The sequence below is a fragment of the Plutella xylostella genome, chromosome 27 (assembly GCF_932276165.1).
Source record: "Plutella xylostella chromosome 27, ilPluXylo3.1, whole genome shotgun sequence".
Lineage (NCBI taxonomy): Eukaryota > Metazoa > Arthropoda > Insecta > Lepidoptera > Plutellidae > Plutella > Plutella xylostella.
Genome location: NC_064007.1, coordinates 7,595,724 through 7,611,071, shown reverse-complemented (window position 1 = coordinate 7,611,071; position 15,348 = coordinate 7,595,724). Strand labels below are relative to the sequence as shown.

Here is a 15,348-nt window from a genome sequence, read left to right as displayed (position 1 = left end):
CATTCAAATCCGTTCAGTAGTTTTGGCGTGAAAGCGTAACAGACAGACAGACAGACACAGTTACTTTCGCATTTATAATATTAGTTAGGATAGTTAGGATTAGGATTTGTATCCTAAAACAAAGAATGGATCCGCACTTTATGCGTAAGTACAGTGAAAGCCAAATCACATGTCAAACGTCTAGAGCTATTTAAACCCTAACAGTCCAGAAATAAGAGTCGCCGCCCAATGTTACGCTGGATGTGTCCTCCACTGTACGTACTCGTGGCTTTACGCCCATATCGATACTGTCGATAAAAGCTTATCAGTTGATAAGACAACCTAATGTAGGTACAATCAAGGGCTTACAGTATTTGCAGTCAACAGCTGGACATCCGATAGCTAGGTGTCTTGTGAGATCTTTTTGCGTGTTTATTTTTTTACAAAGCGTAATAGACTGAAATTGTATAAAAATGAAGTGGCTTATTGTTACAGTGCTATTTTATTACGGTAAGTGCTCACACAAATACCTACTTTATGCCTATCTTTAATTTTTTCGCTGAAATTTTAATAAGTAATAATACCTACTTGCTAACCTAAAAATCGACACATCTCGATCCACCGAACACTGCATGAACAAAGGGCTTAGTGTAGGTAGGTGGGTAGGTGTTTAATTAGGTACTTACCGATCGAACAGTAACCTAACCACCACTCTATATCGTTGTGTTAAACGTATGATTGCACAGCACCCGTTCCTACGTAGCTTGTCAGGCCAGATGAACCTTCCTGGTCATACGAAGAGATAATTATGTAGGTAGGTAGGTGCTAGCGTCCTAGGCTATCAGTTCATATAATTAGTAACTAGATTAAGATGATAACAAAATTTCAAGAAACGTAATTTACCTATCTATCTTCTTTTTATCAATTCTGAGTAATAATTATTTATATCACATTCTTTGTTTATTAATTATAGGAAATTGTATTAGTCATCCAGCTCTTATCGACAATCAGTCGGATCAGACTGCTTGCGCTGGGGGTGGTGTTGATCTTATTTGTTGACTGTACAGTGGCCCTTTAATTCTATCTAGCATGAGATTTTACTGCATTTACCTACTTAAATACATAGTTATATATAAACTTCCTACGATACGCGGCCGCAGGTATCATAAATCCTAATCGATGATACGATCAATTTATCCTTATCAAATCTTTATTGTCGTCGAAATAATTAACACAATACTTAGTTACCTATGTGGGTAACTGTAGATTGTACCTAAATGTATGCAATTTCATTGGAAGAAGATGGATATGTATAATAGTAGTTAGATATAATTATATTTGACCAGGGCTAGTAGCATGGGACGCACTTAAGACGTGACATAAGTTTTGCATCGCACTAACTCACATCGCGCAGCCTCAAGAGCGAGCGCGACGGAGAACTTTGGTCACGTCTTAAATGCGCCCCGTACTAGCCCTTCAGAACAGAATAATATGAACCTGCTACCAATAATTAACCCTTTCCAGTGAGCTGTGAAGACACGGTGTCTGTCAGAGAGCCGACCGCCGGCGCGGCGGCCCCGCTGGCGGACAGCCAGAATAGGATTATTGGGGGACTCCCCACCACCATCGAAGTATATCCTTACATGGCACAGGTATGTCTTGTTACAATAGTTTTTGAAAATGACCCATTATACCTCTTTTGCCCCACCCTGCTTCGCAAGCTCCTTCCGTACGCCCCGAATATGACTCTCGAAGAAGTGGTTACCATTAGCTAATAGCCAACAATCGTCCACTGAACATAATATTTATGTAGGTACGCATCACTATAGGTGCGCTAGAGCTCTGTCCTCAGCGTTAGGTATAGTTACTCATCTCATACCACTTGGTACAACCTATAAGTATAAAGTATAGCTGGTCTTCGTTCCAACGGGGTGGAGAGCATACCACGCTGTACTTGTACTGGTTTGTGATCTCCACTTTGAGAATAAAAGTCATGATGACGTTTGTTTTCCTATGGTGACTATCATCTACTTCTACAGATATGACCCTAATTATATTAATTCTTTGTTGATGTATTCCAGGTGCTGGCGAACGGTCAGCCGAACTGCGGCGGCATGGTGCTGACGGCGCGCCACGTGCTCTCCGCCGCGCACTGCTTCATCAAGTAATTCTTCTTCTTCTTAGAGCGGTGGTAGCTCAGTCGGGTAAGCGCCCGCTTCTGACGCCAGAGATGTGGGTTCGAATCCCGGCGCTGACATGTACCAATGAGTTCTTTGAATTTAAGTACAATGTATACCATCGCTTTTATGGCGAAGGAAAACATCGTGAGGAATCGTGCATAGTTATCTAGATTTGGCGCACGATATGTGAACCCCCCAACCCGCACTGGACAAGCGAGGTGGGAAATGGTCCAAGCTTAGGAAGGCTGTGTTTTACAAAGTATAGGTACTAAATAGGTAACTTACCCTAATGGAGCTGAAAACACAAGAAAAACACACAACCCAACTTTATCCTCCCCCTAAACGCATCCTTCAATCTTTCCAGCCAGAACGGCGCAGCCATCAGCCCGTCAGTCTTCACCGTCCGAGTCGGGTCCACCTACTCCATGTCCGGTGGATCCGTCCACAAGGTGTCCACCATCGTCTTGCACGAGTCTTACAACAACCCGACCAGTAATAACGACGTGGCGGTGGTGGTGCTGGCGTCCCGGATCCGGAGCTTTAATAGCTCGACTGTGAGACCGGCCATTGTGCCGCCATCTGGATATGTGGTGCCGGATAATGCGTCCGTCGTCGCTATTGGCTGGGGCAGGACTGTTGTGAGTATATTTTCATATACTTACAGTCAGCTCAAGAGTAGTTTTTATGTATGCCAGTGCAAACTGTTGTCTCCTATTTTTCATTTCATGTAACTACTTTCGCCGCGTTTGTGCTGGGGTGGCATAAATTTATCTTTTATACGGACTGTAGTCAGTAAAAGTAGACCTTTACATCAGCTTATAGGTAGAGCCAAGTAGTTACGTAAATAGAACCACCGACCCTGATCTGCTCCCATCTCTTCTAAGGAATAATTTGGGATAAAGCCAATGATTGCAAAAGGATTTAGTAATATATAAGTCAATGGATAAAGCTGACATTCATGACAACCTGTCAATATCATGCCCATCCATACCCGATGCTCTTTAATCAATGAATACCTACATATCAAGAAATCAGCAGAAGAAGATCGAGAAGCGTCTTCTTTGATCAAGTTACGTATTATATATATACCTAAGTACCTACCTACCTACCTACCCTACACCCATCTAGCTAGATAGAGCTTACCAAATCCCACTATAACTGTATCCTTATCTCCAGGAGAACGAAGCTTCGTCAGTGTCGCCGAGCCTCCGCCACGTGAGCGTGCGTAAAGTGAGCCGCTCAGAGTGCGCCGCTCGCTACAGCGCACTCGGGGCTCAGCAGGGCAACGCTAACATGTTCCCTGTTACTACTAGCATGCTGTGTGCGGGACTGCTTAATGTTGGAGGTAACATCAAACCCATATTTCGTACTAACGATGTTTAGAAGGGAAGATAGATTTTTCTATACAAAGCCAAAAGTACTTACTAGCTTATTAACAGTAGCTTGCTATCCTAGGTTGAAAAACGAGTTCTTTGGCCCAGCCTCGGCTAGCAGGATTATTTTTTTTATCTATTACGTTCATAAAAGTATATTGAGAGGTTCTCAATAAACAGCTTTTGGACGGCAGGACAATTTTGCTGTCGGTAGACTCTGTAGATTGTATAAATTGGAAATATGTAGCATGATGAGGGCGCAAACTGCACACTTCACCTTAAATCGAAGACCTTCGACAGTCAGGTTCGCTGACCACTGGTCGTGGTCGTGTAAAAAGTACCTACAATTCCTAATAAATCCACCAATAAACCCATTCCAATTTACTAACGAGCTAAAACTAAAGACCGATCAACACCGACCGTCTTTATTTCGGCCGTCGTAAAATACAATGTATGACGAGGACATTTCTCCCCCCAGGCGCGGACGCTTGCCAGGGTGACTCCGGGGGCCCACTAGTGTACAACGGGGTGGTGGTGGGGGTGACCTCGTGGGGCGCCGGCTGCGGGAACCCCTCGTACCCGGGGGTCTACGCACGGGTCGCCAGCTACACCACCTGGATCACCAGCACTGTGAGTGGCATTTCCTTCTGTCATCTTTAGTGCCAATTTCTCCATTCTCGGTTAGAGCATAACCAGGGAGTAGTGGTTAACTTTGGACACATCTGTCATGAATTTTATAGTTATGGAGATGAGGTTTAATTTATAAATCAAACCCTGTTGGTTAGATAACCGACAATGGAGAAATTGGCGCTTACGTCTACAAGGTGGGCCGAAAGTCATCACCCTATTGGAAGTTACTCTCGTTTGTGCAAATGGCTGCCAATTTCAAATCTGTTTGATATTTGTGGACAAGACAAATGCAGAATACAAGTTCAGAAGCCATGGTGTGTGATATAGGTACTCCCCAAGAACTCGGAATAATTGTGTATAATACTCGTACTTATTGAGTTTTTGGGTCGCCAGTTTTTCGTTTTATCTGTCATTATTTCCTGCAATATCGCCCATATGTGAAGAAAAAAAATGAGAGGCAAACAACATTGGATGACTTCTTTTAATCCACCTTGTAGTAACTAAAGTCTTTTTTTTAATCTCAGATACAAAATTTATTGATTCTCTGAACGGTTCATCAACAGTCGATTGTCCCGCCGATAGAATGATACGACACTTTTTTAATCAAAACTTTTTTCATTTTTGTAAATTGCATACCGTAACTAACTACTAGCGGCCCATATGATAGAAGAAAACCTTAACTTTTTTCGTTTTCGTAAACCCGTAATTAAAGGCTCTGCATTAGGTATAAACATAGTACTCACTTACTTACCTAAATGTTTAATATTAATATTTTTACTTTATGTTTAACCGATTTTGAAGAGAAGTTATGATTTTTTTAATGTTGACAACGCAAGACAGACTCAATACATTGCCTTTTAAGAGTAGGGGGTCTGTACTGTATAAGTACATACTAAATACCCACCCAGAATGTAGAATTTATTTTATCAAAAAATAAATTTTGACCGAAAAAGCCAGATTGGGCCTTTCTGCAAGTTAACTTCAAAATTGTAGGCATTATATTAGGTCCTTACATATGAAATTGGCGTTTTGTCGTACTGGCCACTTTGATCTCAAATATTACCTTTATGGTTAGGAATTCCAAATTCAAATTCATACAGCTATTTACTGATGCATTTGTGTTTCAAACCCCCTAATTCATTTGTTTTTTCTTCTTTTGTTTTTTTCTTTGTGTCACTCTGTTTACAAAATGGAAAACTTGAAATATCGCGTTATTTACGAGTATGAGTTCCACCGTGGCACCAGTGCTGCAGAAACGGCTCGAAGGATTAATGATGTGTATGGTGACGGTGTCGCAAAAGAAAACACAGTGCGTTTTTGGTTCCAACGTTTTCGTTCTGGAAATTTCGACCTGCAGAACAAGCCTCGTGGAGACCAAAGTTGATAATGAAGGCTATTGTGGAAGCGGATCCATCGCAAACCACGTCCGAGTTAGCTGCAGGCTCCGGTGTTAGTGATAAAACTATTCTAATCCACTTGAAGCAAATTGGGAAGGTGAAAAAGCTTGAAAGGTGGGTACCTCATGAATTGAGTGAAGCAAACCGACAAACGCGCGTCGACTGCTGCGTTACGTTACTCAACCGGCACAATAATGAAGGAATTTTAAACCGAATCATTACCTGTGATGAAAAGTGGATCCTCTACGATAATCGGAAGCGCTCATCGCAATGGCTGAACCCTGGCGAACCAGCCAAATCCTGCCCTAAACGAAAATTGACTAAAAAAAAGTTGCTTGTAAGTGTTTGGTGGACTAGTGCCGGTGTCGTTCACTACAGCTTTCTTAAATCTGGCCAGACGATTACGGCAGATATCTATTGTCAGCAACTGCAAACCATGATGGAAAAGCTAGCTGCTAAACAACCGAGGCTGGTCAATCGCTCTAGGCCACTGCTGCTTCAGGACAACGCTAGACCACACACTGCACAACAGACGGCTACCAAATTAGAGGAGCTTCAATTAGAATGTCTTAGACATCCACCGTACTCTCCGGACCTTGCTCCAACAGATTACCATTTTTTGCGCAATTTGGATAACTAAGTACTTGCAAGGAAAAAAATTCAACTCCGATGGGGCAGTCCAAACCGCCTTCAAAGATTTTATTGATTCCCGCCCGAATGGTTTTTTTAGTAAGGGGATCAATGAACTACCTATGAGATGGCAAAAGTGCATACATAGCAATGGTACATACTTTGATTAATTTAATATATTTCATTTAAAAAAAAAACGACTTTATGTTCCTCCTATAGAAAACGCCAATTTCATATGTAAGGACCTAATATTATTGTTTCTAGGTTCTCCAAATAGGCATTACCTAGCTGATCTTATTAGTATTTTGACTTTTTGGAAAAACGCCTCTGAAGAGAAGTTTTCATTTTTTTTATGTTGGGAACGCAAGACAGACGCAATACATTGCCTTTCAAGAGTGGCACCACATTACCTATTAACATAGTTTGTATGCGAAAATCATTGTCAAAACAAGTTCGCGATAATTTAAGGAAACAGCGATTATAGGATTTTCCAACCTCGGTTTACGTCATCTTAGTTCGTGTAGTTACTTTGTATCGAAAATAGTATAGAATTTCCCACGTAAGCACGTGATACTTTCTAACGTTTTGGAATCCGAAAGAGTGAAGGTATGGTGGAAGGTACTATGTCACAAGTCCCTAATTTACAATTCTGTTTCAGGTACAAAGGTACAACGGCGCGCCGACAGTGAGCGTCAACTTCCTCCTGCTAGTCTCCTTGGTGACTTCCATCATCCTAACAAATAATACCAAAATGTGATTCTAAAATAGTTTAAGGCAATAATAATTTATGGAGAATTTGAACATTTTAAATGAACTGTCTTTCCTCTTAATTAGAAGTTCAAGATTGGGACACTGGAATTCCGACTTTTTTGACACTAACTAGTTACAAATAGTCGATTTATAAACCTACAACAAGAAAATATGGGTAATTTTGTATTTTTTATATTAAGTATAATATAACAATGCTTTTTTACAAAACCCCTGTGAAAATTTTATTTAAGGTAAACGTAGCTATTAACGCCCCTTTTGACTCCTAGCTCGTGTGAACTCTAGGGCACAACAAGTATGCAAAACGTTTCGCATATTTCTTCTTAAGTAACATATTTTTAAATATAATTTTCAATTATTCGAGTACATATCATACTGAAATAAAATTAGGTATACTTAATATACACAAAGGGTGCGCAAGGAAAGATATAAAAAAAAACATTTATAAGCTGTTATAAAAATATATTTAATTTTAATATAAGAGAAAATGTCGAATAATCAACATCATCGAGTTAACTAGTTACTTAACAAAAGTTGCTCAGAAGAACAAAAAACATAATAAACGGAAATGCAAAAAATATGTATATCTACTCACCTAAATGCCACTTTTTCAATATGAATTTCCAAACTTGTGAATTATTCTGTATAAATTTAGAAAATAAATCGTACCTAAATCATCATCGGTACGGTACTTAATTCAAAAATAAATGATTTCGGAATTCATTATCCATATTGAGGTTACGAAGGCGAGTAGCATCAAACTGCTGACGTCAGCAGCCACGGCGGTGTTGTGACTGAGCTTGTGCACAACCTCAACCTGGTTTTGTCGTAACTGGAAAAATTATTTTTAAAATTATAATGTAAATCGAGGGTATCAGCTTCCTACTTACTTGCTTACCGTGGAAGATTAAAAATGTCATAAATAAGTATTAAGGGAAAAAAACTATTTATGGGGCTTCATTTTCACCTGTGGGGTGCAAGGGTGCAGTACAGCGGGGCAGCGACCCAAGTCTGTGAGCCTTACCACAAAAACTAAAGACAGTACTTAACAGATGTTTAACGAGAGTTTTGTCAAACGCATAATAAATCTCCAAACTATCGTTTTAACACTTATTAAACAATGTTTCAAGTTTTTGTGATAATACAGTTTATCTTTCTATATTTTATTATAACTACTCACAGTGTTGTTGATCCAGTTGGTGTAGCTAGAGACGCGCGTGAACACGTGAGGGTAGAAGGAATCGGCGCATCTCATCGCAAATGAGGTCACCCCCACCACCACCCCGTTGTACACCAGGGGACCACCGGAGTCACCTTTGCAAGTGCCGGCTCCTGTAGGGGACAAACTATTATTGTTAACCAAGATAGGAATGACGACTTGACGAGTCTGGAAAATACCCAACGTGTGTGGACAGACACAAACTTTCTCACAAACATTCATGAATCCTGTGACTTTGAAGCGGGTCTTTTTTTCATCAAAACTCAAACGCACTCAATAGAACTCGTCAAACGTCTCCATAAATCGGTCCAGCCTGTCGACTTCATAAGTCAGATAAACGAGCTTACCTCCAACACCAAGCAGCCCCGCGCAGAGCATGTTGTTGTATGAGAATCGTGGATAACGTGCGGCGCAGGTGTCTCGGTCCACCTTGCGCAGCCCCACGAGTCGCAGGCCGATGGGGCTTGACTTGATGCATTTCATCTACGGGGTATTACAGTCGTGGTATAAGAAGCCGACAGAAATTACTAAATGGATCATTGGGGTATCATACCAAACATGGGGTTTATTTCCATTTATTATCAAATAGGATATAAGGTCATTATTCACCTATAGTTGCCGATAAAATCCGCAAGGTGAAGTGTTAGATACTCACATCAGTCCGTCCCCACCCGACAGCTACCACAGACGCGTTGTCCGGGACCACATACCCCCCCGGGGGGATGACGGCTGGCTGCACCGAGCTGCTCCGGTAGTTGCTCACACTGGTCGACAGCACCAACACTGCAACGTCGTTGTCTTTACTCTCCGAATATTTGTAATCCTCGTGGACCAAGGTATTGGACGTCTCATGCTTTGAGCCTCCGCGGTCATTAGGTGGATCCGACGCGAATGACAACTTTAGATGCCCTCAAGATGGTAGTGTCATTGATTGTTCTGGAAAGATTTAATGGTATGGTGTAAAGTACCTAGATCATTCACCGCATGACTTGATACTACAGTGGCAAAGGGTTCACACCTGTAACACAATTCACATCGGGCTCTCTTTTGGATTGACTATTTTAAATTTAAAATAGTAAATATATGCGCTACACGGTGCGTTTGGCTGTTTGTCCACCACAACCGTCACCATCCGTGACGCTCCGTCAGCGAGAACGACATGAAGGATGACGGCGCTCGGACACTTCATGGCCATGTTAAATGATATCACAAAATTGGCGCTTCAAACGGATGTTACGAATTTTATCTAATAGTTGCGCTAGTTCTGCGTATAATAGCGCCTTAAAGGCGCAGCGAAGCTCTTGGGGGCAGCTCGTAAATTAATGAAAGGGAAATATAGTGAGACGTTCATGATAATTTAGAGAATGGCCAACCGCTAAATCGTAACTAAGTACTTACAACATTTTGGAATTTAATACCGAAATAAGCAGTGTGCAGCGGTGAGCACGTGGTGCTGTGTGAGTATCACGCCCCCACAGTAACCCCCCAGCAGCCTCTGACCACGCATCTGCAAATACAGTGATAAAGTACGTTACAATGAGGGCTATATAATAACTAACCGCAAATTCAAAATAACATAAGGCTACGTCAAACAGAAAGCATTACCAGCGCGCGTCAGAGCGCTATCATGACGCGGAGCTATGACGCCAAGATAAAGATAAAATATAAAAAATCTTTATTCGGTGTATAGCACCACACATCAAAAAATAGTAAGTAATAACATAAGTACACAAAAAAATAAAATAAAAAACGAAATTTAAATTAAAAGTGAATCAAACAAAAGAACATTAAGAATAATTAAAAAATATAATGGTGTCCGGCACCGAAAAGGCCCGTAAGTAACGCATCCTGGTTTGACAAAAAGAAAGGTAATTTCATAATTTTTAATTTTTAGAACTTACCTACTAATTTAACTAAAGTTTTGGGGCCTTACCATCGAAACAGAAATACATGGTAGAAGTTGGCTGTCAAACAAATTATAAATGATTATTTTTTAATTAAAATCTTATAAAATTGTACAATGTAATGTTTGTAATATTTGTACAACGAAGAGTTAAATAAATAATATATTTTTTTTTTTATTATTATACCGTGGTATGTACATCGGTACGTACTTACTCCTACTTAAAAAAATAATGAGAATTCGGAATACATTATCCAAATTGACGTTGCGAAGGCGAGTAGCATCAACCTGGTGACGTCAGCTGCCACGGCGGTGTTGTAACTGTTCTTGTGCACAACCACAACCTGGTTTTGACTTACCTGGGATATTTAAAATTATAATGTAAATCTAGGGTATCAGCTTCTTACTTACCTACTTATTTTAGACGTATTAGGAAGGTATGATAACAAAAATATTTTCTTGTTCGTCATAAATAAATGTTAAGAGAAGAAACTCTTCAAGGGGGGGCATTCTTAGCCGTGGGGTGCAAGGCTTCAGTACAGCGGGGCACCGCCCCAAGGCTGTATAATTCTATAATTTAATTAAACTACTTACAGTGTTGTTGATCCAGGCGGTGTAGCTAGAGACGCGCATGAACACATGAGGGTAGAAGGAATCGTCGCATGTCATAACAAACGAGGCCACTCCCACCACCACCCCGTTGTACACCAGGGGACCACCGGAGTCACCCATACAGATACCGGCTCCTGTAGGGGACAAACTCTTATTGTTAGCCGAGCTATGACGACTTCACGAGTCTGGGAAATACCTACCCAACGTGTGTGGACACAAACTTAAGCAAATCACACAAATACTCGATTTGTAGTGGCTTCGTTGCGGGGTCGGTTTTTCAAACCGCAAACGCACTTGATATTACTCGTCAATTGTCTGCATAAGTCGGTCCAGCCCGTCGACGAGTCGGATATACGAGCTTACCTCCAGCACCAAGCAGCCCCGCGCAGAGCATGGAGTCGGGGAGTTCTGGGACCTCCTGCCCCCACCGCGCCGCGCAGGTGTCTCGGTCCACCGTGCGCAGCCCCACGCGCCGCAGGCCGAGGGGGGTTGACTTGTTGCAGTTCATCTACGGGGTATTGCAGTAGTGGTATAGGAAGCCGACAGAAATGACTCAGGGGCTCATTGGGGTATCATGCGAAACATGGGGTTTATATCCGTTTATTATCAAATACGAAATTAGGTCATTATTTACCTATAGATGTCGATAAAATCCGGAAGTTGAAGTGTTAGATACTCACATCAGTCAGTCCCCACCCGACAGCTACCACAGACGCGTTGTCCGGGACCACATACCCCCCCGGGGGGATGACGGCTGGCTGCACCGAGCTGCTCCGGTAGTTGCTCACACTGGTCGGCAGCACCAACACTGCCACGTCGTTGTCGAAACCCATCGAATGTTGGTAGTCCTCGTGGACCACGGTCTTGGACGTCGCATGCTCTGAGCCTCCGCGGTCTTTGTAGGTAGATCCGACGCGAATGACAACTTCAGATGCCCTCAAGATGGTAGTTCCAGTAGCAGCTGTAGTGTCATTGATTTTTCTGGAAAGATTTTATAGGTATGGTTACATAGATCATTCACTGTATGATTTGATACTGCAGTGGCAAAGGGTTCACGCCTGTAACACAATTCACATTGCTTCTCTTTTGGATTGACTAATTTGATATTTTATATTATAGTAAATATATGCGCTACACGGTGCCTTAGGCCGTTTGTCCACCACAGCCGTCATCATCCGGGACGCTCCGTCAGCGAGAACGACATGTAGGATGACGGCGCTCGGACACTTCATGGCCATGTTAAATGATATCACAAAATTGGCGACGTCATCACCTCCCGGTTACGGCGGTGGTGGAGGAACAGCCTTAGAGCCGGGACAACTTCCTTTAGACCGCGTCCACGACGCCAGCGAGCGGAGAATTACGTACAGTAAGTAAGCCTCCACCATAAAGGAAATAATCCTAGTTATAATAGTTTATAGTCGCTATTGCGGCTAATCCGTTGTGCTTGGAATCTAGAAATTAATCTAAAAATCGCTAACGATGGCCGTTCTAAAAATTTGAATTAGCATGACGAGGGGGTGGCCTTGGCAGTTTTTGGAATAAACGCTTTCAAACGGAAGTTACTATTTTTCATCCACTGGCGGTGCTAGTTCTGCGTATAATAGCGAAGCTCTTGGAGGCAGCATGTAAATTAATGACAGTGAAATATAGCTGACCGCTAAATCGTAACTAAGTATATGCAAAAATTAAGAATTTATTACAGATTTAAGCAGTGCGCAGCGGTGAGCACGTGGTGCTGTGTGAGTATCACGCCCCCACAGTTTAACAGCAGCGGCTTCTGACCACGCATCTGCAAATACAGCGATAAAGTACGTTACATACATACATATACATACATATGCACTCACGACTGTAATCCACAAGCGAGCCACCCACTTTTCGCAGCACATTTTTGTACTCCCGTGATAGGTTGCGAACCATATCGCCGTTTTGGGATAAGTACAATGCACTTAGGATACACATCTAGAATCTAGATGTGCAGGTTTCCTCACGATGTTGTCCATCACCGTAAGAGCACGTGGTATTATTATACTTAGACTCCTTAATTGAAAGAATTCATTGGCACAGGCCAGGATTTGAACCCACGGCCTCTTGATTGAGAGGACGAGGCCTTATCCATTGTATCCATTACACCACCACCGCTCTAAAGTACGTTATAATGAGGGCTATGTATAACTTACAATAACTTAATGCTACGTCAAACAGAAAGCATTACTAGCGCGCGTCAGAGCGCTAACATGACGCCGTGCTATGACGCCATGATGTGTTGTACTACTGTTCGGGCCCAAATAAACCGGAACAGCGCCATCTAGTGGCAAGCTTGGTACTACTACAAATACTGCCACCTGATTGGATGTAGATGGCGTGAAGCATTATCACTGTGATTGGTTGAATTGTTTCCTACCACAATTCCTCGAATATTGTACATTGTAACGGGCTTATTTAATCAAAATACGTTATATCAGTATTCCAAAGCTGTTGTTCCTTATTTTAAACACCAGAAAAATATAGGACAAAAATTAATACGCAAATTAGGCCGCTACATGCTCCGGACCTTACGAGCCATATATTTACAAGGATTACGCTGATTCCTGAAGATTACCTTGGAACCCCCGGAATACGCACCAAGAACGGAGGTCAGTTGTACCTGCCACGCAACCATCTCGCACAACTACGCATCAGCGAGGTCAAGGTCAAGCCAAGCGGGTCACACCAGGTGCCTGAAGGAGACGTAACGCAGACGTAATTCCAATCAAGGACTAGCAGTCAAGCCAAAGGAAGTATCGTCGTTCCCAGCAAACACGACATCTTGTCCCTTTCCCAACCTCGTCCTCATTTGTGCTAATAACGTGTTTTCAGTGCATAGTACGCATTCCTATGAAAAAACCGGCTAAGACCTTGGGAGACACGTATTTTCAGGCTGAACGTAGATTTTTTGCGCTAGAAAAGCGATTGCAGCGCTCGCCTCAACATAAAGCGTTATACAGCGATTTTTTACACGAGTATGAAAGGTTATTTAGGTATTTATTTATTTATTTATTTATATTGTTCATGGAGAACCAACAGCATTTGCGTCAACTTATATGGTAACAAAATTATAAAATTCTACAAAACACGGAAATGCCATTAATAGGTTCCCACCTATAGTGACAAAAAGTAATGACTTGTAGTTATAATCAAAAATAAAAATAAACTATAATTATTACATAATAATAATAGCAGCAAGCGCCACGTCTAAGTACACTGTTTATTGTTAATGAGCCTACTCAAAACTTACAAGCGAAAACGAAAAGTAAGAAAAACACTTAAGATGCTAGGAACTTAGGAATATTAGATTAGATAAGTAGTTAATTAGGAGCTACCCACTATGCCGACGACGCCTTAATAAGAACGTCTTTTAGGTTAGGTGTGGGTTAGGTCATATGACTCGCTTAAATGACTACGGATATCCGAATTACTTCCTAACACGCCACGGTGTGTTTCGCGAGCACAGCACTAGTACGCGATTAAGGGTAGCTTTCGAGGCTAATCAACCATCTTCAACTGGTGTATCAATAAATGATTTGCAGATGGTCGGCTCTACAGGGTGATCTATTCTCGATTTTGTTGCGCTTCAGACAGCACAAATACGCGTCGGTGTTATGAAATTTAACTTTTTCATTGCTCGCGTCGTCGTCGACAGCTCCAAACTAAGCTACTACACTACTGCATACTATGTCGGTGAGTCTGGTAAAGAAGCAATACCGTAAAAAATGAACTTAAATACGCCATGTAAGGGTATGTCTTGACGGTGGTGGGGTGTCCCCTGACGATCCTGTTGGCGGGGGGCGCGGGGCGCGCGGGGGGCTCCCTCACAGTCACCGTGTCCTCACAGCACCCTGAAAACATAATTATATACTAACCTATACGTAGTCCATATTTTTAATGAGAACTTCCTGATCGCATAAAATGTATGGATCGTAATTATAAGGTTAAAATTGACATTCTTAAGGCAGGTAGAGTGCGACAAACTTATCTGTTCCGGTGACAGTTCACTAAATTGGTCCATATCTCATTATTTACTAATAAATTATATATTGATATAGATTAGATGGGTTTATTAAAACCGCAAGGGTAAATTACCATTACGGTAAAACTTAACATCTTAAAGAATTAAGAAATATTAGACATTTACGTGAGCTCTCACCGGAACAGATAAGTTTGTGGCACTGTAAGGTAATACAGTACCTATATATATAATTTTGAAGAAAAAATTCTCACTCTTTTACTAGGGGTTGACTGTACCCTATAGGTAATAAAGAAATAGCGATTCTTCTACTTTTTACATAGTTTTTAATTAAGTGTATATGAATAATGCCTATAGAAATAAAAACCGGCAAGGTTACATTTTTTCCCTTTAAAAAATGAAGGGGGCTAAGTATAAAGTACCACAAAGAGAAAGAAAGATATAGATATCTACCCAATTTTTCTTTACCATACTTAACTACCGTAAATAATAAAGCTTACCATAGTAAAATAGCACAGTCATAATTAGTAACTTCATACTGAAAACCATCACTTTCCTGTTTATTTCCTGTCTCAAAAGTAAGTGAAAATTGGGATGGCCAAGCCATGGCCATCGCAATTTTATTTATTGCAGCTTTTTAGCTTGTCT

At 41.4% G+C, this 15,348-nt stretch overlaps 3 protein-coding genes and 1 long non-coding RNA gene across 4 annotated transcripts; 1 reads left to right on the top strand and 3 right to left on the bottom strand.

The window, feature by feature from the left end:
• The first annotated feature begins 329 nt into the window (after positions 1 to 329).
• On the top strand, positions 330 to 7,163 carry LOC105395448 (trypsin CFT-1). The gene is made up of 7 exons (XM_048630813.1): positions 330 to 489; positions 1,504 to 1,631; positions 2,061 to 2,143; positions 2,524 to 2,797; positions 3,336 to 3,504; positions 4,011 to 4,162; positions 6,848 to 7,163. The coding sequence occupies exons 1-7, from the start codon at positions 453 to 455 to the stop codon at positions 6,944 to 6,946; spliced, it is 942 nt and encodes a 313-aa protein (XP_048486770.1). The 5' UTR covers positions 330 to 452; the 3' UTR covers positions 6,947 to 7,163.
• A 400-nt stretch (positions 7,164 to 7,563) lies between these two features.
• LOC125490714 (trypsin Tyr p 3.0101-like) lies at positions 7,564 to 8,472 on the bottom strand. The gene is made up of 2 exons (XM_048630815.1): positions 8,138 to 8,472; positions 7,564 to 7,789 (listed from the first exon to the last, which is right to left on the bottom strand). Exons 1-2 carry the CDS (start codon positions 8,396 to 8,398, stop codon positions 7,655 to 7,657), a joined length of 396 nt encoding a protein of 131 aa, XP_048486772.1. The 5' UTR covers positions 8,399 to 8,472; the 3' UTR covers positions 7,564 to 7,654.
• A 50-nt stretch (positions 8,473 to 8,522) lies between these two features.
• Positions 8,523 to 9,803, bottom strand: LOC125488525. Its single transcript, XR_007267858.1, has 3 exons — positions 9,595 to 9,803; positions 8,832 to 9,194; positions 8,523 to 8,659 (listed from the first exon to the last, which is right to left on the bottom strand). It is a non-coding gene; the product is annotated as an uncharacterized LOC125488525 (long non-coding RNA).
• An 846-nt stretch (positions 9,804 to 10,649) lies between these two features.
• On the bottom strand, positions 10,650 to 15,283 carry LOC125490795 (trypsin CFT-1-like). Its single transcript, XM_048631119.1, has 6 exons — positions 15,201 to 15,283; positions 14,439 to 14,572; positions 12,395 to 12,483; positions 11,372 to 11,672; positions 11,055 to 11,199; positions 10,650 to 10,825 (listed from the first exon to the last, which is right to left on the bottom strand). The coding sequence occupies exons 1-6, from the start codon at positions 15,247 to 15,249 to the stop codon at positions 10,650 to 10,652; spliced, it is 894 nt and encodes a 297-aa protein (XP_048487076.1). The 5' UTR covers positions 15,250 to 15,283.
• Positions 15,284 to 15,348: the final 65 nt, after the last annotated feature.

Bases quoted from the DNA above. Each gene is read 5' to 3' on its own strand.
- LOC105395448 (XM_048630813.1), top strand. From the start codon at position 453: ATGAAGTGGCTTATTGTTACAGTGCTATTTTATTACG. The intron at 490-1,503 runs GTAAGTGCTCAC...AACCCTTTCCAG, and splicing joins TACAGTGCTATTTTATTACG to TGAGCTGTGAAGACACGGTG. The intron at 1,632-2,060 runs GTATGTCTTGTT...GATGTATTCCAG, and splicing joins TATATCCTTACATGGCACAG to GTGCTGGCGAACGGTCAGCC.
- LOC125490714 (XM_048630815.1), bottom strand. From the start codon at position 8,398: ATGAATGTTTGTGAGAAAGTTTGTGTCTGTCCACACACGTTGGGTATT. The intron at 7,790-8,137 runs GTGAGTAGTTAT...TAATTTTTCCAG, and splicing joins CCAACTGGATCAACAACACT to TTACGACAAAACCAGGTTGA.
- LOC125490795 (XM_048631119.1), bottom strand. From the start codon at position 15,249: ATGGTTTTCAGTATGAAGTTACTAATTATGACTGTGCTATTTTACTAT. The intron at 11,673-12,394 runs GTAATAAATTCT...AAATCTTTCCAG, and splicing joins GCTGCGCACTGCTTAAATCT to AAAAATCAATGACACTACAG. The intron at 11,200-11,371 runs GTGAGTATCTAA...AATACCCCGTAG, and splicing joins TCGGGTGGGGACTGACTGAT to ATGAACTGCAACAAGTCAAC.